General features: G+C 44.2%; 1 protein-coding gene across 15 annotated transcripts in view; it reads right to left on the minus strand.

Moving 5' to 3' along the window:
* The window catches only part of ITPR1 (inositol 1,4,5-trisphosphate receptor type 1), a 183,644-nt gene that overhangs the window by 68,260 nt on the left and 88,621 nt on the right, over positions 1-26,763 (minus strand). For 12 of the 15 annotated variants that reach the window (XM_055806271.1, XM_055806270.1, XM_055806274.1 and 9 more), the window contains 11 exons: positions 25,296-25,421; positions 24,729-24,929; positions 23,052-23,303; positions 22,377-22,502; positions 21,523-21,651; positions 17,627-17,747; positions 16,809-16,993; positions 15,370-15,518; positions 14,266-14,377; positions 10,773-10,799; positions 474-509 (listed from right to left, as the gene is read on the minus strand). In XM_055806271.1, coding sequence (XP_055662246.1) covers positions 474-509; positions 10,773-10,799; positions 14,266-14,377; positions 15,370-15,518; positions 16,809-16,993; positions 17,627-17,747; positions 21,523-21,651; positions 22,377-22,502; positions 23,052-23,303; positions 24,729-24,929; positions 25,296-25,421 — 1,464 coding nt within the window. The remainder of the gene's footprint in view (positions 1-473; positions 510-10,772; positions 10,800-14,265; positions 14,378-15,369; positions 15,519-16,808; positions 16,994-17,626; positions 17,748-21,522; positions 21,652-22,376; positions 22,503-23,051; positions 23,304-24,728; positions 24,930-25,295; positions 25,422-26,763) is intronic. The other 3 variants (XM_055806279.1, XM_055806284.1, XM_055806282.1) reach the window with 1 other exon arrangement.

A 26,763-nucleotide genomic window follows, 5' to 3' on the forward strand; every position in this document is an offset into this window, starting at 1 on the left:
ACTAACAACTTGTGACACCTCCCTTTCCTTATCAAAGTTTTTAAGTATGTAAAACAAAGGGAAACCCAAATCCTGTATTAGGAGCCAGAGAACCGAAGTCTCATTTTGCTAATGCAGGGGGGATTTGAGAGAAGACTTTTCACAGAACCTCCCTTAAAAGCCTAAGGGAAATGGCTGAAAGCAACAAAGCTTTGAGACTGGTTTACATGGGTTTGCGTTTTGGTTTTGTTTGGGTTTTTTTGTTTGTTTGTTTTTTTTAATATACATTTTCAGACTGTCACACTGATGCTGTATTGGATTAAACCACTTCAACAAATCTACTTATGTTTCACCATCTAACACCACGCAGGAACACACATTTCACAGGTTTGGTTTTGTTGTTTTTTTTTTTTTTTTACCAACAAGACACTCCACCAGGACTACTTAAAAACACCAATATTTGTCTGTTGTACAAATATAGGTGGGTGACACACCTCTACAGAGCTTTCCGTTTCTGCAGGTTGCGGCAGCTAGTTGAAAGTAAAATGCAGAAAAATTAGTCATTCTTCAAGAATCTTTCATCCCAACAGACATCTAGTGGTCAATGCTTAGGGGAAGGGAGCTAGCACAGCACTTGAGCAGAATCATCACAAATCAATTATAGCCATAATTACTGTTTACACCCACCCAGCCAGCTCCTAAAACAGCTACATTTTGAAAATTTGGCAGGTATCCTTTGAACATCCCAAACTACTTTGCATGAACACAGAGACACAAGCAAAAAGCTTCAGTCGCAGGTGCACACAGGTCTGCGATGCAGAAATGCACTTTTGGGCAGCCCGCTCGGACCGCGTACCCGGGACCTGCCAGCCGCTGGGGGCGAGGGCAGCGTGCCCATCCCCAGCAGCAAGGAGGAGGAGGAGGAGGAAGCGGGGGCTGCATGGCACAGAAAGGCAGCAGCCTTACACTGTTAATTTAAAAAAAAAAATTGCTTTCAGTGGATTTGCATCTGTAAACATACTTTTCTTGAGATAAAAGATATGTGATACAGCACCATACACAAGCAATGAAGTAAGAGGCTTAACGGTCACAGCTGATCATCACATTGAAACAGATGAAGACAAGCAACTTTTATCTAGTAGAGCTTAGACATACAACAGAGACCTAAACATTCAAATGAAACTGCCTACTTAATCATGGGGAAATTGATTTAGCTTCTCAGGAACAGACACTAAGAAGTAAGACTACAACAACACAGAAATACCAACCGAAGTCAGCCACCACGCGTCCGTGTCTGCCCAGGGGGCACACGAACCAGACAGACAAATCAAGCATAGGCTGGGGGAGCTGCCGTGGTACTGCAACCTATATCTGCTGCAGCCTAGGAAATGCACAGCCAAGGGAGGGGAAGGGAGGGGAAGGCCACGAAATCCAGAAGTCAGCACACGGAGAGACTGTGCTTCCCAGGAAGGCGGCAGAGGAGCGGGCTCTCCCCATGGCGCTCCGTGGGCAGGGGCTCCTTGGCCAGGAAGGACCCTTCTCCGTTCTTCTCCTAATGGACCTTCATCCTGGCTAGTTCACATGGCCTTTGGTACACCATTTCCTTGCATTGTCAACCACTCTTGGAAACTTCTCAAGCATGCAAACCATTTCTCTCCTGGTCAGTTCGAAGCAGGGAGTATTTAAGCCTGAGGGCCAAAACTGAACAGGAAGAATCTCATCTATGCAGAGGAACACACAGTTCCTGCGCAGCCCGCTTTGTACACCCGTGCTGCGTGTAGCTGGACACTGGAAACGCCGTATTAAGTCATTAGGGAGTCTGGGCACATTGTTCTGATTGCAGACACCGTCTGCACAACTTGCTTCAGAGCACAGCAGAAAATTCCTCCTTTCTGAAGTAGTCAACAGCAGCAAGGAAATTGTGCGTACTCCCCTGTAAGGGAGATTAGGTCCCTTCCTTCCAGGGGAGGGGAGGCTGAAGCTGGCAGGTCAGGTGGACGTGACTGCCACAAGATAATGCACTACACTTCGGATTCCAAATGAAAGCTTCCTTATTCCCGGGCTTTATACCACGACCCCATTTTAATGAAACATACGTGTACATTTCGAGGCTGTAAACCAGCACAGATGAAGAATCAGCATGAAATTGGTTTGATCTTTCCAATTTAATTGGAAGAGAAAAAAGTACATACTCTAACTAGCAAATTCCTGTGCCTTCCCACTGTAGCACAGACAGCATGTTAGAACCAGCCCCAGAAACACATCTGCAAGCAAAAGCTACTGCCCTTGGCAATGCTCGGATGGATCATTCCAAGTAAGCACAGCCTTAAGCAATCTTTCTGTAAGAATATAAACTCCAAATACTAAAATTATTATTCTTTCAATCAAACCGGGTTAAACTAGCAAAGAATTACTGAGCTATAGCTACTGTGCTACACTTTGCACTATCCTGTGTGCTGCAGTGGCAAAGTACCAGCTTATGCTTTACAAGAAGGATTGCATGGGGCAGGAGAGCAGACTGACATTGCCATTTCGCTAGATTTCATGGGCCTCCATAGATGCCAGCTCTCCACCTAGGAGAGAAGTTATCGTTTGGGGGGCAAGGGCAAGTCTGTGGAATACCAAACAGTGGCCAGGTGAGTGCCATGGACACAGTGGCCAGCTTTTCAACTGGAATGTAGTGGGTGGCAGGGCCAGAGAAGAGTACTTCATCTTTAGTTCTTGCTAGCAGTAGCTAAAATTCCTTTCAACTTGCTGTGCACGAAACCCCTCTTCTTCTGAAGTTTCCATTCCTGCAAGGCTGGCAAATAAACCACTCACCACCAGCCATTAACAGGAAAAATTACAATTTCTTTGACCTGTTGGTGACCGTAATGCTTCTAGCATCCATTTCCCCAACACAGACTACGTGTGTTTCCCAGAATGGTCTTTATCTGACTCAACAGGGATGTATCCACCTCAAAAAACACCAAAGCAAGTGACAGCTCAAGTGTGAACTCACTACACCTCAACTTCTGAGATATGGAAGAGGCTCCAGTCCTTTTCCTTTATGGTTTTGAGGAAGGTGTGAAAGTTTTATTTTCATTTGCTTTCAAAATAACAATCAAGATGAAAGTTGTCTAATCCTGTCTTTCATGAAAAATTCAAACAAGTAGCAATGTGGATAAAAAAAAAGTGGAAATGGTTTGAGGAAATGCAGAAAGATTTTCATTGAGGTTTAAAGCCTCAGGATTGCTTTTCTCGATAGTTTTTTTAAACTCAACTATGTAGTAAACATCCCAAACCCTGAGAGCTTAAAAAGCTTGAAATGCATTTAAAAGGCTGGTGGAGGTTCCAGTTCACAGACTGGGTCTGCTCCAGGCAGTGGTTTCAGCAAAACAGGATGGAAAACACCTCATATTGTGATGTTACAAATGGGTGGGAAATAATCTTATCAGAGACACCTGCGTTTTTGTGTGAGCGCACACACACATGAACACTTTCAAAACCTGATCCTTTCCTCTTCAACTTCACCAAACCTGGGAATTTTGACAAAATAATAGACAAAGCAGCAAAAGCACAAACCTCCTCCGCTTCAGGCCACCTCCGAGTTCAAAGCATCAAGAGGTGCCAAGCCTCAAACTGCTTAACCTCCACTGCCTGGTGCCATTTCCAACCTACCACACACCTCCTTTAGGTCTTTCTCCAAACGTCCCTCTAAATCAGATAGGAAGGTGACTAGCTGGCGCAAAGCAACAGCAAACTGAGACCTGTCCTGGGAGCTCTTTGAGACCAACACTGGGCACTCTGAAGGAGCTTAGTCAGTTTACTAGGTTTGGCTCCGCAGAGAAGCAACAGCAAGAAGCGAGATGTCCTGTGCTGTGCAGAAAGTCGGGTTCAACTACTGAGCAGTCCCTTCTGGTCCTGAAATCTGTGAATTCAGGAACCAACCCAACTCCATGCATATGGCATCTAATTATCGGGGTGGTGGGGGGAGAGATTTGGCATAGAGGAAATAAAAGGGGAAAAACACAACTATGGAGTCAGTCAGCCAAATACTACATTTAGCTTTTGATAGCTAGGCTGTGTGTCCAAATGCAAAAAACTCGAGTGAAGATCTCGGATACACCTTATCCTGAAGTCACTGCGCTCTGCCTCGGCCCTTGTATTGCTGTCTCCCATATCAGCTGGAGTTCCAGCGGGAATGGCTGTTTGGACAGAGTGTTGGAAGTCTCCTTCCACTTCTTCCTCGCTTTTCTGAATTTCTCATCTTTTCCCTTTGAAATACATGCAGTGTAGCTCTTACTTGAAAGGCACACAGCAAAAGCACCATCTAGGCTGATTCATGACAACAGAGCAGAGCATAAATTACACTGCTGTCCTTCAGAACTCCTCAATAACACCAGAGAACTCCACGCAGGTTACCTGCTTGCCAAGTCTCCTTTGTAAGGCCAGTACCTTGCAGAACTGAGACAAAATTCAGAGAAGACATTTCTATCTCCTGCAGATCGTATCTAGGTGTTTGCCAAACACGCATTTGACTGGCTCTGGGTAAGTTTGAGGGCAGAGGGGAATAATTAAGAATCAAAAGCAGCACCAAAGCACTTTGACAGACTCACCACGTCACAGTTCACCATTGTACCAGACCTGCAAAATTACCACGTGGTGCTTTTTTGCTGATGTAGGATCTCACACCTACATAAATTAAGAGGTGGTGGGAGATGTGGAGCAGCATCTTGTCCTGGCACAGGTCCTCCGAGCTCTACAGCTCTCCCAATCCTCACAGAAGACATCTGGGATTTACGAGGGGCAGAGGCAGCCCCTGCCTCCCACCGGCATGTGATGGATCAGCAACCACACGCTTACACCCCCTTGCCTTGCCACTGCAGCACGTACTCAGGTCAGGGACATGGCTAAATGTTTATTTCTCCACCCCGCCCCCCCCCCCCCCCCCCCCCCCTTATCTCAGAATTTGCAGAGACACTGTGCACTGCCAGATGATGAGGTGGGAAATATGGCATAAGGGCTGCCAGTGCCTGCACTAAAAGGTCACAGAGATCTGCCTACAGGAATGCCTTCTCCCATTTTCCAGAGTTTTCAGTTGAGAAAGCATGTTTTACTTGGGCTGGGGCTTCCCTGGAGTTAAGAGACCTCAGTCTCTGATATGCCACTGACTTTCAGTGGGTGTACAATCACTTGCTCCTCTTTAAATCCTGAAGCTTGCAGGCTTTTTCTTAAAATAACTCAATATAGTAAAAACTAACTTCACTATATATTTTAGATAAGCAGTTTTAATTAAATAGTAAAATGGTATAAACTATTTTTTTTGGTTATAAATAACTACAAGAAATGTTCCAGTCTCCTTTTCCAAAGAGCTCACCAGTTCCAGTTTGTTCAATAAAAACGGTCCAAAGATTGCAGGATTTCTGAAGGAAAAAAATACAAGGCAGCCCACAAAAATTTATGAGAGCCTGCATTTCCTCTGCTTGAGACATAACAAGTGAAGCACTGTCTAAGTGCAAAATACACAAGAGAAATGACTATGGAGTAAGCTCTCTCTACAAGGAAAATAATTTTTAAGTGCATCTCTCCAGCACTTAAGAGGTTAATGATTTTTCCAACTCCAGTTAGAAGATGCATAAAATAGCACACATTTTGCACCTTACTCTGCCATCATAGTTCTAGTTTATCATTGATAAAGAACACTTAGAAGGTTAATTCAGTCAGCCCCTTTGAACCAGGATTTTCAGTTCCCTTTTCACCTACTTGAAACATCAAGACTAAAGTGAAGCAGTGGAAAAAAAAAAAAAACCAACCCCAAAAACTATGTTGAGTGTGTCTGCAGGTGTATTTTGCTGGATACCGTTTTATCAGCTGCATAAAGAAGTGTCATTACTGAATAGAATTAAAAAAACAACCCAACAACAAAAAACCCCCAAGGTTTTACTTAAATCAGTTTTTAAACTTCAGATCCTAAAAAAGACTACATAATTACCAGGGAAACGCTGGGTGCCTATTGAGTTTTTCTGGATTTGGTTGTTTTAGTGTTTGCCAGCCCTTGCCCCAGCCCTGCAGGGGTGGGGGGGAAGCAGCAGAGCCCCCCTTTTTCACCTGGAAAAATCAAACACAGATCCCAGAGCCTGGGAGCGGGTCAGGGGAAGCAGCAGCAGCCCCACAGATACCGGCACGGGCTCGGGGCCACCGGCCCGCGGGGACTGTAAACATCTCCGCTGCGTTTATTGGCAATTACCGCTGAAGGTCACACATCAGCAGCGGGCCTAAATTCCAGGAAAAAAAGCTGTTCTTATGTAACTGCTGCCTGAATGTTGGCAGGTGCCCAGCGGAGCAGCTCGCTGCAATGTGGCTGGGAGGGGGGGAAGGAGAAAAAAAAAAAAAAAAAAAAGAGGGGGGGGTGGGGTGGGGGAAAGTAGGACATCTCCCAGGCACATTCAGCATCCTGAGCATGCCACCTGCAGGTCAGCACCAACACTTCTCTCTCCTTTTTAGTCCATAAAATATTAATGTGCTTCTCTAGGATGTATGCACTTCAGTGCCCAAGACTCACGCTGCAGGTGGAAACTGGGCCACGGTGTCCCCAGACACTGATCCGGACTGGGGAGAGCGGATGGGAATGTTGCGCTGCAAACAGCAGTGCCTCGATGTGGAGGGAGCTGTGCTGCCAAGGCTGCCCTGGACCACAGGGAACCCACGGTGGAGATCACCACCTCAACTGGAGTTGAGAAACACTGCAAAAATCTGCATTTGTATCATGCCTGGACTTTGTAGCGGGTTGAGGATTGAATTAAAAGTAAATTGAGCTGTTGTGTCTAATTACAACCAGGGTTTTGTTATCACTGTTGTGCAGAGATTCACGCTTGATGGCACTCGAGAAAAATTTACCTTGGCCCTGAACCTCTTCTCCAGGAGACCAGCATAGTCAACAGGTCCATCAAGAACAGGATTCCAGCGGTTCCAGCCCAGCAAGGAGTTGATCAAAAGAGACTCAGCCCGAGGGCTTTTATAGACAACAGGCCAGTGCCCTGCCGTGGGGATTTCTACTGTCCTTATTACTCCAGACACCCGCGCAGAGGCAATGTTAAGACCAGTCTACCTAGCTCTGCAGCTCGAGTCAGAACCTTTCAGTTCCTTATGTCCACCTGATGCTCCGGAGCCAGAGAAACAGGAGAGAAACCCCGATGTAAACCAAAAAGACAGGCTCTGAGGACCCAGCTCCCCAAGATCAGGACAAAACCAACACAACCATGCTGCAAGCAAGGTGTGAAATGGTTTCCGATGGTTTTGGTTTTCTATCAAAACAACTTGTGCTTTTCATCCATCTTTCAAGATGCCTTTTCTGCCCTTTATTTTAATACCAGTCTTACACAGCCCCTATCCCAAAGGTCTGTGCACTTCTCCAAGTTTACAGGAACCTGAATGTTTTGGAAATGCTGCAAGATGACTCTCAGTATATCCGAATGTCTGTCCCCAGAAGAAAAACCTTTCACAGGAATCATGCCACAACAGCGGATGCTGCAGAGTTGAAAAAACTCATACAAGAACTTTAAGATGCTATCGCCATACTTCTGCTACACCAGACCTCGGTCCTCAGACTAGAGTAACAGATGTTGGAAACAAGCACCACACTCTTCTCCTGGGAAAACTCCAGTTCCTTCCTGTCCCTCTTTCCCCACAAAAAGGGAATTCCAGATCAACTCCTCAATAGAAACCACGTGAAGCAGGCCAACAGCATTAAACCATACTACCCGTCTCCTTCCCTTCCCCAACGCTTCTCCCACGCTGCAGCCGCTCCAGCCACCCCGGCTCAGCCCGGCATTTGCAGGGGCTGCTGCCGACCTGAGGTCGCAGTTCACCATCCTTCCTGTTCGGCGGGGGATTTCCTACCACCGAGGTGAATTCCAGCATTATTCACCCACTGAGACAGGCACTCCCTTTCTTCACTCACAAAAACGTTAAGGGGGACTGCAACACCAATTTTCCACCACGACTTTCAGTAACAAATGCATGGACCTCCTGGCATTTTTAGTACCTTTTTATTTTGGACCCACCGCTCACTGGAATTACCCTGCAGTAAACAACTAAGACATACAAATCAACCTATGCCTACAGTCACAAATACTATGAAATCATGTCATTAAACTGTTACTTTAATAGAGTTTTTCCCTGAGGGAATACAGAGCATTTCAGCCAATCAGAAAAACTAAGGTATGCACAGTTCAACAGAATAGGAAGTTAATAATTTCACTAATAATGAAGGTTTCTGTATTCTTTGCCCTAAATGTTTAGAATTTCCAGAGTTGACAAGGGAAAAAAAACCCCAGGATTTCCTTTGAGACTTGTCAGTGGTTCAAGCCCTGTCCGAAGCCCTTTCTGTAAGCAGCCAGCAGTGCTTGTTGCCGATGGTTATAAACACACCTGCTTCCTCCCCGCAGTTGCTCCATTGAGGAGCAATAAAGTTCCTCCTTTGCAGCCTCCAGACCAAATCCTAAATTGCTCTGCATGCTCTGGCTGATTTATTGCAGGTAAAGACAGGACACTATAGCCAGAAACTGAAGGGGAAAGAGTTCTGTATTATGACTTAATTTGCAATTAAACAATTCAAGTTTCTGTCTGAAGTCTTTCCAAGATATAATTACACATATACGTGCTATTCTGGGAAGCTGCAGCACCACAATCTAAGGGGTCCAGTGCCCGATGGAAACGTTCATGTGCTACAGATTAGCTTCTAAAAAGGCACCTCAAATAAGAGGAACAAAATCCTGCTTTATAAAAACCAGAAAAATAACTACAGCAGAGGTTAGACACAACAGCACCTCTGTAATGATGTAACACCAGAAGTTTGGTGTGAAGCTTGTACTTGCACCTGGGATGTCTCCTACTAGCACAGGTTGGAGGTGATGACAGTAAATGGACCTGTGCCACACACAACGCCGTCCTTTGGTCCAAACCCCAATGCCTGCCCTCCACAACCCACCCAACAGCTATCTCCTGCACATGGGAACGGGAAGGGCACACAGAGAACTTCCACCGACAGACAAAAGGGCGATGCTCTAGGAAGACCCAGATGAGGATTTTCTGATAAAGAGAGCTTTTCCTTGAAGCTGAAAGTGGTGATAGAAGACCCGTAAAATTTTGCTTAGGAAAGGTACCTCAGACACTGGCTGGACCTTCTGCTCCAGCCTGGAGAGGGACCACAGTGCACACCGGGGTGATGGTGATGGCACTGACCAGCAGGGCACATCAGGGCCTGAGCACCCCAACCAAAAGCCAGGTTAAAAAACAACCAAAAAAGCCACAATTCCAGTTTGCTCTTGCGAGGAATTCTGCTCCTTCCCTCCCCTAAAAGCCCTGCTGAACAGAAAAGGCCCTCCAACGCAGCCCTGGGCTACGTGTACACTTTTTGGTCTACTTTTGTGACAAACAGTTTGGATTTCAAATCCGGTTCAACAGGCAGGGTCCCCCAATACTATTTCGTTTTCAGAATGAAGTTTACCCAGTGAATTCAACTGAACAATATCAAAATTAACAGGCTCTACAGAAAGCCATTTATGGCATACTTCGTTACCTACTCTATCAAATCAACAGCAAGATCATTTTAAGCCTTCTAAGTGGTTGAATTTTGTTCCAAATAAAAGGTTGGCTTGGAGGAGAATGCAGGAAACAAAGCACAGAAAGGAAAATATTTCTTTTCTTTTTTTCCCCTAGTAATTCAGTAAAATAAGGTGCTAGTCAATCACTTTCTCAGTATTATACATTTATGCAAAAAGAATCTCAATTTTAGCACCCACACATGGGGTTTTTTTGAGCTGGATGAGGAAGTTGCAGCAGCAGAGACAGCTCAGCTCCTTCCCTCCACCCCATGCACCAATGCCCAAACCAGACGTGCCACTTTTAAAAGTCCTTAGAAAGCTTAATTTCAGTTACACTGAAAGTTCTCACTCAAATATGGCTTTTCCACCCGTAAAACAGCTACATACAGCATAAACACAGCCCGGGCTGTCGCGCTGCCAACTGAAGGCATGTTTTTTGATGGTAGGAAGCTTTTCACACCGAAATAGCTTCAGAAGTCAGTAATTTTCATAGGGTTACACCACACCGCTTTCACAACACATCCGAACGTTTTACGTGGCTTTAAACACCAAACCTGACAAAGAAGCAACAGGAAGGACAGCGAGATGCTTTGATGAATTGCATGACTGTCACCTTTTTCGGTAAAAAACAGCACTAGGGATAATGCCCAAGGACGCAGCCCTGCCTGCAGCCCGCTGCGCTGTGCCCTGGGACATGAGTACCAGCTCTCCATGGTCAGCAGGAGGAGACACCTCATTCAGGGTCTTCTCCAGCTGCCTTTTGGCATGTTGTTCCAACTTCTGCACCAACACTATCAAACCTCAGTATTTCGTTTTCCAAACAAAGAGCTTGTTCGCTGACGACATGGTAATTGGGGCTGAGTGCTAAACGCTGATGTTTTAATGGTGCTTGCGGGAGTTGATCCTTCAGAGGTGCTCAGATCTGGTCCTAAACTTCATGGGATCTACTATGGCACCAGATGACTGCAGGCAGCCAGGAATCGTAACTGCATTCGGACAAATACCCCGAGTAATGACATACGGAATTAGTTATGGTAACTACTCCCAACGTAGACACAACAGCAGACTGAAAACTCAACTATTTCACTGACACAGGCATACAAATTGGAAAGCTCAGTACTGAAGAGACAACAGGACAGACCACAGGGCTACTCATAAAACAAACACCATAGAAACAACACTGTAGAAAATAAATAAAATTAAAACCTCAGCATTATCCAATTCAATGGTAATCTGCCAGAAGAGAAAGAAGGGGAAGAATTGAAAGCAAGCATTAGTAAGAGAAATTACAAATCAATTTCATGTTAGGATCTTATAAATCATTTAACACTTTAATGCTGCAATCCAACATCGTATTTTACAGTGGGCATGAGTAACATTTGCAAGCACTGGGATGCGGTGGGTTAGGGAACTGGCACTGCTGGAAGCGCTGTGCCAGGCAGCACTGGGGGCAGGATGCGCCCTGGCTTTGTTCCTCTGCCAAGTGACAAACCACGCGGGCTGGCTGACCGAGATCCAAGAACTTCACCCTTGGGCGTAAGAGTCATCACCAGTATAAGCTGTGAGCAGCAGTAGGAGTGCAGAGGCTGGATTTCCAGTTTGCGAAGAGAAATGGAGCTTTAAAACGCAAGTCCTGCAGAACTGAGGCTAATCATCTGCTAGGCACCCACAAAGACATGTATGAATGACAAGTTTCAGCAGAGTAAAAAACTTGGGTCTAGCCTACACTGTCAATGTAGTAAAGTTTTCTGCCTATTAAATATACCACAGTATGCTACCCATCACTGAGCGAACCTGAGCGTGTGCCAAGATGAGGAGTCTTTAGCAATATGTAAAACTTCAAGCCTTCCCACAAGCTTCTGTACATCTGTGTTCTCACCACGGTTTTTGCATGCTGCAGAGGAATCCCAGCTGTTTAATGAAGGCCTTTGCTAATGGGAGCGGAGAGTGCTGCATTCTCATTACATTTCCCACCTACAAAAGGGACAAGCGCATGGGCTGGGAGGGTGTGCCATTTTTATAATTTGGGCTGGAAGACTAAGCGTGAGAGGAGTACTACCTTTTAATAAATCAGATTGTTCCAGTCAGCACCACATGGTATTACAGGAAAATCACACGCTGTGCCAAAGCTCCCATGGCACTCGGCTGCCGAACGCTACCTTGAAGCGGCTGCTGTCAGTTCTCTGAACACCTGACCCGCAAGCACTATTGCTTGCGTGACCAATATGCTGGTCATGAGAATAAGTTTTGCCACCTTTACGTACGTAGGGACTCCCGTATTTAGAATGGGTGCATAAGTTTTTTCTTCCCTCTCTTTATTTTAACACTCCAGAATGATTTTAAAAACAAAAGGTATTGCCTTTTAAGTGATGACTAAATACAGTTATGTGAGTCACAAGGGAGAATAAATATGATTGCACTTCTCACAGCCAGACAGTAAAAGCTGTTCTACTACTACTAGCAGTCTATCTGTAAGCAATCAGCTGCTTTTTCCTATTCGGAAATCCACTTCACAGGCAAGCGTATTCTTGTCTTGTATTATGTAACTGATCTACTGTTTCAGAAATTAATCCATTTTCTACACTTTTGAAGAAGATTTTTAGTCTGAGTGGATGTAGTAATCTTAACTATTTTCTAGAACTACTGCTTCACCCAAGTTGGCCAAATAAAGTCTAAGGAATTCCTGTAAATTAATTAATTTCCATTTAGAAAAATGGGAGTGGCACATTGCATTTAAAAGAAAAAACCCTCAAAGCGCTCATTTAGGGTTTGTTGGAGTATAGTGTATATATATATGTATATCATCCACCCCTTCTAATACTGAAGGTAACCTTGGACAGTCTCTCTTGGCTGTTTTTAACAGGAGAACGTACACTGATGTGCTAACAGTGTAGAACTAAATTTATGATTACACTTACGCGTCAGGCAAGAGGAAACGTCAGCACTCTATACGCGTTAGAGGATCACCTAGCCTGCCTCCCTTTTGCAGGAGCAGACTGATCTCTGCAGGCTACAACCAGTCCCCTTCCAGATCTACAACCGGTCCCCTTCCAGATCAGACTTGCACTGTCGCAGATGTCTTACCAAAGGGACCCTGAGGAGAAGACAGAAGGTCTTCACAGGGCTTCATCTTGTGCTGTTAGAACCAGCACACGATCTGGCCACTTCAGCAGAGGAGGACAATGAGCTGAAGGGTAAGAAACCTACAGCTGCTGCCCTTTCCTACCTGCCCTGCTCCCCTTCTCATCCTGCATCTATATACTTCTCTCTTGCACTAGGATTAGGGCATTCCCCCAAAGTCAATGAGTTTATTCAAAAATACTGCTACTGCAAAGTGGAAAAAAAAATGATAAAAAATCTCCATGTAGGCCTGCAGGTGTAGGACACAGCAGCAGCTGGGGCTGGGAGGTGGGCTGGACCTCTGTCATCCAAGAGGCAGTGGCAGCATGTGAGGAAAACGTTCCCTGACAGGGCAGGGAGCACAGTGCCGGCCATCCCTGCCCTTTGGGCATTTTCCTGGGAGTCTCCTGCCATGTGCTCAGCTGGGTGTGCTTGGTAACACCCGCACGTGGGCACCTGCACACCCACTCCTCACTCGCTTGCTCTCCCTTCTCTGGGTCCCTGTGCTCTGCGGTGCCAGCGCCTGCCTCTTGCTGGTCCGTGTTCTGCTCCTGCGCCCCCCTCGTCTCCAGCTAGGCTAGGCAAAGCAGAGTTCGTGTGTGACATCCCGGCTGGCCAGTCAGCGTACTGATGCTATGAGTTCCTCTGCCTTCAGAGTTTCTCCCTCCCTTCTGGCTGCAGCTATAGCTACAGCTATAAACTTATTATTATTATGAAACTGTCCGACCTCTAAAGTTTTTGCCTTTTTGTGCGGCAAATCTAGCACTCTGCAACAGCTTTAAACCCTACTGCAAGTGAGAACTGAACATGAGCCACCATCTGCTCCTGGGTACAGCCTCCCAGTTGCAGCAAGCATCCTCCCACGCCACTGCTTCCCCCAGCCCCAGCTGCATATTCCCAGTTGCTCACCAGTACACTCACTGGGAGGGTATCTTGCTCTGTGCACCTACCGTGTGTCGTGGTAATGAGCCAGGTTGCTCAAGATACCTTCAACTAGGATTTTGAGACTGACTGTAGGAAGGTTTAGACACACAAACATATGGGCATATACACTTCTGATGCAAGTGGAGAGTAAGTCTGTACCTACAGAAAAATGTTCTCAACAGGACACAGGAGTTTTATGTAGGAAAGGGAAAGAAAAAAAAAGCACCACAGGTGGGTGTACAGACAGTTTCCATCTATAATTCACAAGATGATGACTCAGATGTATATAAACTACAAAATACCCTTTTGTTGCAAGGTTACGTGACCTGACGAAGAGTCACCTAGGACCCAGAAAGCAGATAAAGGGTTATATCCTTCATAAAACTGTAATGAAATTAGATATTTTTTACAGTGCCAGCTACTGCAGTAATTAGACTTAAACTTGCAAGTCTAAAGTAGAAAAAACAATGGAAACAAGCTCACCTTTCAAATTACATTTGAAGCTATTAGTTGACTAAAAATATTTTGCTTCTGATCCAGCACAGAAGTGCTTACATGTACAAAACACAGCTTGAAAGACTGAGAATTTTATTTTCCTTTACTGAATAATAAAGACAGTGTTTAACACAGAACGATGAACTGTAAATTACTTTACCTTTTCTCCATAGCCTCTGTCTTTGGTCATCATTTCCCTGAGCGTCTGTAATACTTTAATACATAGTTTCTCCTCATTCTCCTCTAGCAGCTGTTTAGTATGCTTTATTAACCTGAAAAGACCAATCAATCACAGCTTGTTTTAGTACTATTATTCTAAAAATAGGGTAAGATAGACGTGGCTATCTTACTTAATTGGTTTAAGCTGCAAACAAGTTTTATTATCATACCATTATACAACCATCTTGGGAACATTCTCTCAAGATTAACATTTAACCAGCTATCATGGGCTTTAGTGAAGTCGCAAAGGAGGTGGTCCCTGGGCAGGAGGACAGCCAGATAAAACCTTCTGACTACAGGAGAAAGGAGTCAGGGGAAGGGGCAGTGGGATTTCAGACCTGACAGTCCTCCAGAGCATGCACTTAACAGTAAGAAAGAAAACTACTCCACATACTACTTCAATAAAAAACATACTGAGAGTCCTGGAGAGCGCAATTAGAAAGCCATCCTACCCAGCATTTGTTACTTGCGCCGGTACCTAGTTTCCATAAACTGTATATAACCCAGCCCCCTCCAGGAGGTGATCAGAGAAGCTGTTCTGAATTGCCCTCTAAATGACCTTCTAATCTTTCCTTTTCCTTCCCTCTAAATGTGGGCAGTGTCTGCGTTAGATGATGCATGTGATAACTGATTCTGACATACTTCCCCAGCACTAAGCACTACAAGACCAAGTACCCTGCAAACGTTACTAGGGTTGAAGGCAGGTATCAAATAACAGGGACCAGCTGAATTTTTTTTACTCATTTATACTACCATTGTTCATAGCATTTGCATCCTGCAGCAAATGCAGAAATTTTTAAGCATTAGCTGTGAGAGCATATCAAGCAGTCTCTCCCCATTCCCAAGGGCAGGGTTTTTTTCTTCTCCAAGGGCAAACTCCATTTACCATACTATGAAATACTGTGTTTTACAAGTATGTCAAAGCATATCAAGTATTCACCAAGCTGGGTAAGAGCACACCGCTCCATAGGGCGTTCAAAAATTGGGAAAAAGCAAAACATAACAAAAACCTTCCCAATACGCCAGACTTGGAGACAAGACTTACTTGCAAATGAAACCTCCGCTTTCACATTTCCTCCTTGCATCCGTGTTTTCTGGGAAGAGCAGTTCAGGCCTGTGAAGCACATCTACCAGTACTGACAACTCTGCCTGGACAAGAGGACGTAGGCGATCCTCTAAAGCTGATACTATGTCCTAGAATACAATCGTATCAAGATTTTAAACAAACATAACATACATATACATTTATAGGCAAATTAATTTTACAGATCACAAAAGAGGGACAGGACACTTAGGTCTGTCCTGCCTGAATAAACTAGATTAAAGACCTCAGAGTTTGGTCAGATTAGACTTTTAATAGTTGTCGTTAAGAGGGGAGCCCTGATTCCCAGCAGTCCCCTAGACTACTCAGTTTCCCGACCCTCCACATCTTTGTTGGTGCTTTTGTTGATATACAAGAAAGATTCAGAGCTGAACTGAAACTGTGTGATAATGATCAGGCTGTTTGTGCTTACAAGAACTGACAAAAAAGTGTTACTGTTAAAATTATGCAAAAATAGAATTATCTCCCTTTCCCTCAGTGTTTGGAAAGTTGTAATTACCTTAAAAATGAAAACACATTTATCCTAATACTTAAGCAGAAAATGCCGAGATACCTATGAAGCCAGAGAGGAAGTTTAATCAAATTGAAATGGACAAATAGGGAGAAGCTATTTCAAGGAGACGGGGTTGGGCAGTGTTTTTACATTACATAATATATTTTTACATAAAGCTGGAACTGTTTGCCAGAAAACTTTTGACCAGAGAATGAATCTTCAAAGGATAAAGGCATCATTCAAGGTGAATTTCATTTGGTATAAAAAAAGGCCTTATTGAACTGTCTTCAGATCTGAACATCGAATACAGCTCTAACACATCAGTCCTTATTTCTAATGTGAAATATTATGTTTAAATAGCCTTTTAGCAAAACCAGTATGGGAATGCACACATTTTTGTTTCAGGGAATGACTGTGGCTGCACCTGGTTCACTAGGAACCCAGACACCTATTTACTTCAAGCTCTGCAGTGGTCTCCAGGCAGGGCTGTGACACCTTCAGTTGTACAGAGAGTTTTAGCATATAAGGAGCAAAGCACTGGAGCAGTTTGGAGGGCTGTGACGATGAGAAAATTCCTGTCTTATCAAAGGAATATTACTAATGGTGGAACACGAATACTTCAAGTACCACTAGTTTTAAATACCAACATCTCCTAGGGCAAGTACTTCTATACCCATTAGCCGTGCACGTTCAATTACCTGTCTTGATACAAAGGTTTACTTAATTTTATATACAGTATTACAGTAGTATTCAGCATCAGCTAAGTTGATTACCATGTGGCATTTTGACTAGTTAATTCCCAAATGTCCTTCTACTTAGTAAATTCCTCCTTTTGTGTAGGCATGCAAGTAAATGCTTATCAAAGGAGGAAGGGGTGCTGGGTAGTCACCTGTAATCTTTCAATTATGTTTCGATAATCCCTGGAAGCAGCGAGCACCGAATCTCTGCGGGCAGCATTCCTTGCAGTCATTCGCCAGTTCATTGCAGTCTTCTGTACAATGTTATGAGATTTCAGAAAGAGATTGTTGACCTGACTGTCCAAGTCTACAGGAATTGCAATTGCTCGGCTTTTTGCTGCAAAAAGCAAAAGTTAGTGAGACTGGACTCCCTGAGCCCACGCATTACAGCCAATGCAAGAACCAGACAACCTCCAGCTGCAATTCCTTCCATAGTCTCCTTCACGTACATGTCGCACAACATGATGCTCAGTCCCTGCAAAATGGCTCAGACCTCAGTGTGGCGTTACGTTTAAAGGCTTTCATGCCTCAGAGCTGTTTACTGTCTATAAAGTGCGGGAGCAGGAATCCATCCTTACTCTCAACAACTCACGCTAACACACACGTACACCTGCCTAACAGAATCTGGCCTCATATCCAGTACAAGTTACTCTTCTTGCTATTACAAGTGGAGCAATTTACTAGGAGGAGTGGCACAAAACTATTTTCTTGTTGCAGATCAACAGGACTGCAGAGAGTTTTGAGGTTAAATGGAGAAAGCACTTCAGGTTACAGTGACAACACCTATTGCTCAACCCTGACAATACATTAACATAACTCTGGATTTGTACTATCCCTCAGCTCCAAGTTATCTTCAAGTGGCACCTCCGGGAAGTAAACTGCGCTTTCTTTTTGGAAGGATGACATATAAGCAGCAAATACTGGATGACTATGTTTGCAGCAGTTAGTCCTGCTTACACCCATTTCTTACCTACATCTGAGAGGACCCGAATGCAGCTTTCCACCGATGCCTTTTGGCTTGGCATTAACCAGTTGCAGTGGTACACTCTGAACACGCCTTGAAGCAACTGTACAAACACAGGCTGGCGAGTCTAGAACACAAGGTTAAGGGAAAGGACATCAAACCCATTGCACCGTACTGAGATAAATCAGCATCACCCTGAGGTAATACCGGTTACCAGCTTCAGCCATGAGTCTCTGCACACCAGTCATTTCTAACTGGTCTGCATCCACCTGTTAGGCAACTTCATGTTGTAGGCAGCACATCTACCACACAATCAGCAACTGAATGGCAAGGGTGGGAACAAACGCTGGAAGGGAAGCATTAAATAGATAGCTTTTAAAGCATAAAGCCTTAGTAATTGAAGCTTGACTAAGCAGAGGAAATAAGCAGTCATCTTCATCTGTGTAATCAGAGTTATCAGCAAACCTAGCATACAGAGACTCTTCTTTTAGCATTGACCAGTAGCTGACTCAATAGTCCACAGGTAAATGGGTCTTTGCTTTTGGCTAAATGACAGCACAGCTCCAGAGCTGAAAAGTCATCATTTCGAGTATTGTTAGCTGGTATCTAATTTACTGAAGAAACGAGCTGTGTGTTTGTTATTTCCGACACAGGTAGTAGTTAGTGGTAAATGCTACAGCTGCTATGGATCAGCCAAAATTAAGGCGTGGGTTTTAGCCCTGTATTTCACAAGATGATCTTCCACTATAGATAGGTGAGCTACTCCAACACACATGCACGAGCTCTGTTCTTTCATCTTTGCAACATCCCAGCGATAGTGACCAAAACTCCCTCTTTGGTTTTGTACAGTAATTACATCACAGAACAACTAATTTATTTCACCTGTAGAGGAAGGGGTATTTTAAATATTTCAAATGAACCTATGTTGAGAGGGAATACCCCGCATCCCTGTGCCTGCTAGCTACGTAATGTTTCTATCAGCTAAGTGAACTACACCACAGTGCAAAGCCCACAAGACTTAGGAACCAGTGAAAAAATACCTCTTGTATTCTGGTCAAGATTAATGCCTGTTTGTAAGAAAAAAGGGGAGTTAGATTTAAAAGCCAAATCTATTTCATTAATTCATCAAATAACACTATTACAAAATGTAGAAAAGGAGAATCAAAATTCAAGAACCAAAAATTACTAAGAGGCAAATACTATTATCCTTACTAGAAATAAGCCAAACACCAAAACCATGGCAGACTGTATTCTCCAAAGGCACTGAAAATACCTGCACTTTCAGATTTAAGCCACCCACATATTCCTTCCAGTTCACATTTAAAGACTTTTCAGTCTTGAAAAGCTTCAGAGATGTTTCATTTGCTTAAACTAGGTCAATAAATCAAGTAAGAAATTTACTTCATGTCCTCCAACTACACTTGTGAAGGAAGGCCTTGGGCAGCAGCACCCTTAGGAGGCAAACAGGCTAAGCAGTACTTGTTAAGGAGGGGAAGTTTTGGACAGCTGTTCTTTGAAAAGACGTATTTATGTTCTCCTAATTTTATATTATTTGAACTGCATGACAGATGTACAAGGTGTTCCTTGAACAAGCAAGGCCAGCCCTGACTCCAAGGAGGTACAATTTGAGTCGAACAAGCCATAACACGAACAAGCACGAGACAAGAAGAGGCTCGCACGGGAAGAAGCAAAATGACAGGGTGCTGCAGAAAGGACAGGGAGTGACTGAATCCAAAGGCAACGCCAAGGAGAGTGACAACAGTCAGTCACCTCTGGAGACAATGGCATCAGATCAGGCAGCAGCAGCTGCAGACTGCCTTGCATCATCTCAGACAGAAAGGAAAAAGCCCACCGAGAGGAGTCATGTACGACATGTATGAGTGATGTACCAGCTAGGTGGTCCCATGGGCTGTACTCCTCAGGTGGGAGAGCCCCTAGTTTCGGGCAAGAGCCCTGATCAGCAGAAAAAGGAAGATAAGCAGAGCTTTTAACTTAAGAGATGCAGAAGGAAGATAAATCTAGGACAAGACAACAACACAGCTATCAGGTGAGATGGTAACAAAGAGGTGAGATAAGTTACTTCAACCTGCTAGACAGAGGGAGAGTTCGAGAAACTAAAGAAAAACTGCTGACATAAAATTAACAGATGGCTAGAATATGACGGTAAGGAAGCGCATTCAAATGCTGTATGCTCAGAGACACAATTAAAAGCATGACAGCCAAGGTTCACGGTACAGAGGGAAGAGAGAAGGGCAGAGCCCCAGGGACACCGCTAACTTGATCTCAATTTCTCTTTTCTTTTGATGAAGGTTTGACAAACTAGCATAGAGGCTGATACTGCAGTAACAGCAGACATTTTAAAGTCACATGAGGAGCAAACAACTGCTCACGCTCAGACTCGCACGAGCCCAAACACAGCCGTTGCTGCTCTCCACGCCCCCGCAGGTGATGCCCGCTGTTTGGCAATTGAAGGGTGTTCGAGTCCATCTCAAACACTGCTCTGCTGCTTTCAGTGTGCCTATGTCCACGCCTGAATAAGGAGGGCTGTCTAACCAAAGAGTTGGTTAGATCAGGCTGGCCACTGACCATCCAGACATGGGTTGAGTACCCGTCCTGACTCCAGGAGGGCAGAGATGCCGGCAATCATTAAGACAAAAGCAGGAACACTGTTGCTCACGCCAAGCAGAAAGAAGCCTTTACCTGATGCACACTCACACAGCAGTTTTACGTACACTTCCCTGGAGCACTGCACTCACCATGCTCCAAAGGGCTAGCATGAATTCTTTGATGAGGGACTGACACATCAAATTGCCAGATGCCCTTTACGGCCTCTTTTGGGAACCAGATGCCAGTCACATTCAGTTGCAGACCTGGAGTTTGTACTGTGAACCACTGCCTCTGGCATGATGAGGTTGCATCAAGTTTCAACAACTACCATACTTAAAACTTCTGAAAGACCTGCCAGGCACCTGACCGCTCCACCCACACTCCTCCCAAAAAGTTATTTATGAATAAAAGAATGATGTTATCTTTGTGCTGAAATACAAATATTAGGGCAATGTCCTGACACTGCTGTTCTGCAGTGGAAATCTTTACCTTCTGTCACTTTACAAACGTTTCAAGCTTCTCCATATTTCCCCAACTTTTGAACAACAGAAAAAAGTTACCCAGCTTAATGAAACATACTAGAGCTTTGGGAAATGTTTTGGTTTTGGAATGTTTTTGTTTTTAAAGGAAATTAGAATCTTCCTATAAAAACATGTTTTCTTTAAACAGTCACATCTGCAGCCTCTGTAACGTAACACCTTCCTCCTGGCTGGAAAGCTTGCCAGCAAAGCTTTATCTCCCCTCTTCATGGCACTCTGGAGAACACCGTGATGCCATGCTACTGCTTCACCACTGCTAGACAGCTGGCATGCCAAACCATTGCTGAACAAAACGGCTTGTTTGTTCTCCTGCACCTGCCCACATCATCTTACCCAACTGCATTCTGATCTACGGCTGCAAAGAGGATGACCAGAGCCCTAAGGTGCAACTGCAACACAGAACAGGAACAAATCCTTCATTCCCCCATTTGCAGTGTGATTTTCTCACATGGAACCTGACAATGACACATAGAAACTGTCTCCAAAAGACCTGTGTGGTCTCGGTGGTAGCACAGAGTTGAATCTACTAACGAAGTAATGTGGGATTTAGCTTCTCTAGAAAAATGGTTGTACTCTGACCTACAATTCTTTCCACTTCTACAGCAAAAGAAACATCCTGGTTGCAAAGGAACCGTATTTGCTCCACCATTACAAACACATGTGTTTTGTTTTAACCGGTAAATGGAACCCAAATGGAATGAACATAATTGCACTGGCGGTGTATTTCCACTTCTCTGCCTTTCTACATTCTCCTACCTGCAAAGTAGTGCTCTGATCAGAGAACGGGGAACTGAAGAAAGTGGTGACTATACTCATCACGATTTCTGTAACATACTTCTCCAATATGGAGTCAGCGTGCTTTCTGTCGCTGGTGTTGTTACAAGCCTGCAAGACAATTCATCCTTAGGTCAGAAGCAGCTCAACCCAGTTAGACTAACAAGTGTTACCGACTGAAATCCTTGATTTTGCATTGTTCTAGTCACAGCAACACCCTGCCACAATATTTATGATGCTTGGATCTCTGGATTTCCAGCACACACAAAAGCAGAAGCCCGACACTTACTGTTCTAATGTGCTGGCATGTAGCACGTTTAGGGAAGAGGGGAAAAAAAACCCCATAGAGTGCCTTAGAGGAGAGAAAGTAGTAGGGTAGGGAGGACTGAGGTGTAATGCTTCCGTATGGGGAAATACTTGGAATCCCAGGCAAAAAGCCATAAGGCCAAACAAATGCCAAGCTTGGAAAAAATTTGTCCTGACCTGCCAAAAAACGTTGACTATTGCTTGGGAAGGAGCTCACTTATCCTGGCCAGAATAAGCAAGCCAGGTGGCAGAACAGAAAAAGGCATTAGACAAAGGAGCAGGGTGTGGGGCTTTTCTGAGTTTGTTTTTTTTTTTTTTCTTTTTACAAGGAAAATATTAATGTGTTCCATGGAATATGACTAATGAAATCCACAGGCATAAGGAAAAGAAGGCACTTAAAAAATCTGAAGGAACACAGTATTCGGGGTACTTACTGCCTTCATGCACTGTTATGTCTTATTCTTACTGCTCTATACTAAATAGGTTCATTTAGACTTTTTGAATTCTGTTCCTAATACAGAAATCATTACCCGACAGATGTCAACTAGGAAGTTCTCAAATAGCTTCCACATATGATTACTAGTGTAAATCTCCTTCATTTCTACTTCCGTGTCCACATAGCAATGATTCAAGAAGTTGATGTACGCAATTTTGACCTAGAAGTATAGAAAAACAATACCATTAAAAACCAAAAACCTGATTGGTATTATGAATGAATATAACGTCACACTAAAACTGCTATATAAATAATTTGTAATTCTACTTCTTCCTTTTATTTAAGCACTAGTGAAATTTAATGCCATGAATAGCAAGACATCATCCAATAAAAAAAAAACCATCAGGATTATTGCAGACCAAAACATCAGCATAATAATAATTTCCAGTTCTGCAGAACCATCTGTTCAAGGTTAGCAGCATACTCCATAAACCTCTCTGCCTCAAGAACCCTATAAAACCACCAAATACAACATCACATCCCCATTTTAAGAGCAAGGAAATAAGTATAAAAGGATTTAACTTTACTATCCAGATTGACTGGGGTTACCAATTGCAGAACCAGGGAAGGAATCCTGTTTCCCGCTCACAGCTTACTGTCCACCTGCACCACCACCCTCCCCAGGCCAGACCCAGCAGTATCAAATCTCCCTCACCCAAAATCAGCACGCTTCAAACACATACAGGCCAGTGCCTCAAACAGCCCTCACCTCAGGGATGCAATCCTCATGGGTTACTACCCTAACAATATCATCCAAAGGAAGAAGGGAGTTGCATTTTATTTCTGTGTAGACATTTTTGCCTTCTGTGCACACAGCAAGCAGTTCTACTAAGTGGATGTGGTACATCAGTGGGCTGTTTTCATCCATCCGATCCCTCTCAGATCTCATCATCTGCACCAAAGTCTGGAAGGAGGCTCTGTCATTGTAAAACACTAGGACATCCTCTCCCGCATTCACCAGCTACCAAGAAAGAAAAACATTCCATCGGCAGATCAAAACCTGTACACATCCCCGCAGCATCCTCTCCTAATCTGTGGGCTGACTGTTACAGTGCAAACCCCAATTAGCTATTCTTTAGACACTTAAAAGGAGTGCAGCCCACCAAGTCAGCTGGGCATTCCTCTTGCACTGCCTTCATGGGATAGAGGGCTCGAGTATGACATTTTCTCTTAAAGAATTTACCACTTCTTAACTGCTGAAGAACTTCAAAGTCAGTCCAACTGACTGCTTAGACAGAAGCTGTGCCAAGAAGCTTGTGACTTTCCGTTGTGCTTTTTTTATTTCACATATATTGCCTCAGCTGACTTTTTAATACAGCTCGCTGCAGACATGCTGTTTTGGTCAGAGGAACGCCCTAGGCACACGCTGGATGGGAGGATTGCAGGGCTCAGTAATTCCACCCTTCCGAACAAACATCGATTTTCCAAGGCTAGCGAGTGACACGTTAAGTCACACATTAAAGATTTCTATCAGCTTTGCATTTGAGACCCGGATGGCCACATTTTCAGACCTCCTGTAAAGACCATGAAGGGAAGGAGAACAAGCAGACTGAGACCTGCTTGAAGCCCTAAGGTAACCCCCTTTTCTCAGCAGCCGCTGACCCCCATGGAAACCGATTGCTGAGCACCTCGCAAACCCGACTCAGTGTTGAGAAGCTCATGAAACCGTTCTTGAACAGAACGACAGAATGTGGAAGACCTTCGATCAATCTAGTCAGACTAATTTAAGAAAGTCAGAGCTGGACAAATCTGATCCTTGGGCTCCCCCTGCTGAAGAGGCCAATTAAAAATCCTGTCAGATGAGTGAATACACTGTCAAACAGATCACATTTAATATCCAACTTAAAGGGATTTATTCACTTTTCTCTTACACCTTTCCCTTCTAGCATGACAGCCCAATTTCCCAGTTACTTACACCCCTGAAATTCTGAAGACCCTCAGACTTCTCCCCCTTCAGCACTGAAACAGCTAATTATGTATGTCTTGGTAAGAAAAGAAATTCCCAACAAAATACTATCATGGTAAAATTTTCCTTCTACATTAGTGATCTTGAAAATTAAACTATTTCTCTTCTAGCAAGTTTTGCTAGGGAAAGGCACTCTTTGCTTCATAAGCCTACCTTTACGCTGCTGTGTAGAGACCCAGAAAGTAATCTGCAAGTATCATTAATAACCAACCACTCGTTATACCTACAAGTAAAGAGCTCAGAAAGCATTCGGTCACAAAAAACCCTGTGCTTTCTGGTAGCTGCATGCTCTTTTTGCATTGTGAGAGCTAACTGTCAGCTTCTTGGCAGTCCCAGAAGCGAGAGGATCAATTTGTCACTTTTCACCAAATGGTATGTGAAAACTTCTGTTCAGACCTTGCAAATCTCTGCAGCTCTCACCTCAGCCATTACCATATCTTGGCATTTCTTAATGAATTTTCCTTCCGCCTTGACAATTGTCTGCAGGAACTTTATGTACTGAACATTTCTGCCATGTGTTTCAATACAGTGGACAAAGTGTTGAACAACGCGTTCATTAATCTCACTGCAAAGCTGGAAGTTGTTCATGAAAATGTGCTGCATTGTTACTGCTTCCAGAATCTAATGGATGAAAGAAAGAAAGAAATTAGAAAATCAACAAACCACCAAACCCCCCCAGAGGTCAGGATAGAGTCAGCACTCCTGCAGGTTGCAGGAAAAGAACATTTCTGAGGACCTAATCTTTCAACACAACAGGTCGTATCTATGCCTATTTTTCAGTCCACCTCGCCTCTTGAACTTTCTACACTGAAGCGGTCCCAAACAAACAGATCTTGCCAATTTTTGAGGCTGCAGAATGAAAACAAGATGTGACCCCCTTCAACCAATCTTGCATCAGAACAGGCCCAGAGGCGATCACCAAGGACAAACCATTCTCTTTTCTTGCTAGAAAAAAAAAATAAAATCATGGCATGAGGTTATTCTTACCCCTGGGTTAAGGAACAGGTTTATGTGCTTGTGCAGCAATGCCTGGTTCTGTTGGTTCCCAGCACAAAAGTTCTGTAAAAACTCGTGTGCAAGCTTCATGATCTCCTGCATCCTCGTGTCTTCAGCCTGTGATCGCATGACAAGTAAGATGGGGTTAAAAAGAATCTAAAGGTTCACCTTCAGGTGAGTACTGGATGAGCCGCAGCTCCAGCTCTGCAAGGGAACTGTCACGTCTCTCTCACACTCCAAAGAAAAACAAACCTCCACCCAGTTCACAGACATTAGGGATGAGTTTGGCCTGCTTCACAGTTTTAAAGATCATCAAAAATAACGACCATAATAGAAATTACAGTAGTTTATTCTCTAAAATTGCATACTCCACAGCCAAGCCTGCCAGCAACGTGCTTTAGTCACTTTTACACTTCTGAACATACCAGTACGTTGGCCAAACCACACATCACCACCTTGGGGCTACACAGGAAAACTGCCATGTTCCACTCAAATGCATTTCAGCAGCGACAAATAGGTAGTTTGTGGCAAAGAAGAGATGGAAAGTTATTGCTGCAACAGTTAAGCCCGATTTATATTTACTGGAATCAGCATACTACTTGCATGCTTCCAAGTACAGCTCAGGAATCAGTGCCTTTCCTCTCACACCAGCATGGATTACCAGTCCACTGATGGTACAAAATGCAGTTTGGAAAATTAGTGTCTGCTTTTATTTTCAAGGAGTTTCATATACTTCTAACGGTGAAACACCTTCCACACTGCCTGCCCAATATGTACCCACATGTATGGGAGAGACAGGTGACAAGAAATGTTGGAGGGTGTTTATGCTGCTGACTTTTTAGCAAAATACGAAGCAAGACAGCTTGAGACATAGCACTAACATTAATCAAAGCAACTGTCTAGAATTACTGGTTCTCACAAACCTGTAGAGTTTGGAACACAGGACAGCAGAGTGACCAGGAAAATGTGAAGAGCTCCCTCACCCATGCAATGCTAACTACCCATCACCTGTAACTAATGGGCTGGCAACGTGATGAACTTGGGGTGTGCTTCATCAACACACCATGGTGCTGTGCAAGCTCAGCCCATACAGTAACCCAGGCAAAGCGGGCTTCCAACCGCGCCGCCGCCCTGACACGGCCCACTATGAAAAGCAGACCTCACTGGGAGAGCCAGCTGGTATTTATTCATCTCTAAGGGAGAATTTGGGACTCTCCAACTCAGGGGGTCTGTGTCTAACTACTGGGCAGACCTGCAGATAAATCCCATGGGGGATCAGGCAACCTCGTTTCCCTTAGTGTTCCCAGGACAGCTGTGACACAGCTGCCTCGCAGCAGTAACACGGGTCTTGCCTGCACCGATACAGCTCAGCTTCAAGGCAGCACAACAAAACCCCCGTGAAAAGCTGAGTTGAGCCTTGGTCTTACTCTGAGCTACGACTGACAAATACCTCTTCAGG

This window comes from Falco peregrinus, chromosome 5 (genome assembly GCF_023634155.1).
Source record: "Falco peregrinus isolate bFalPer1 chromosome 5, bFalPer1.pri, whole genome shotgun sequence".
NCBI lineage: Eukaryota > Metazoa > Chordata > Aves > Falconiformes > Falconidae > Falco > Falco peregrinus.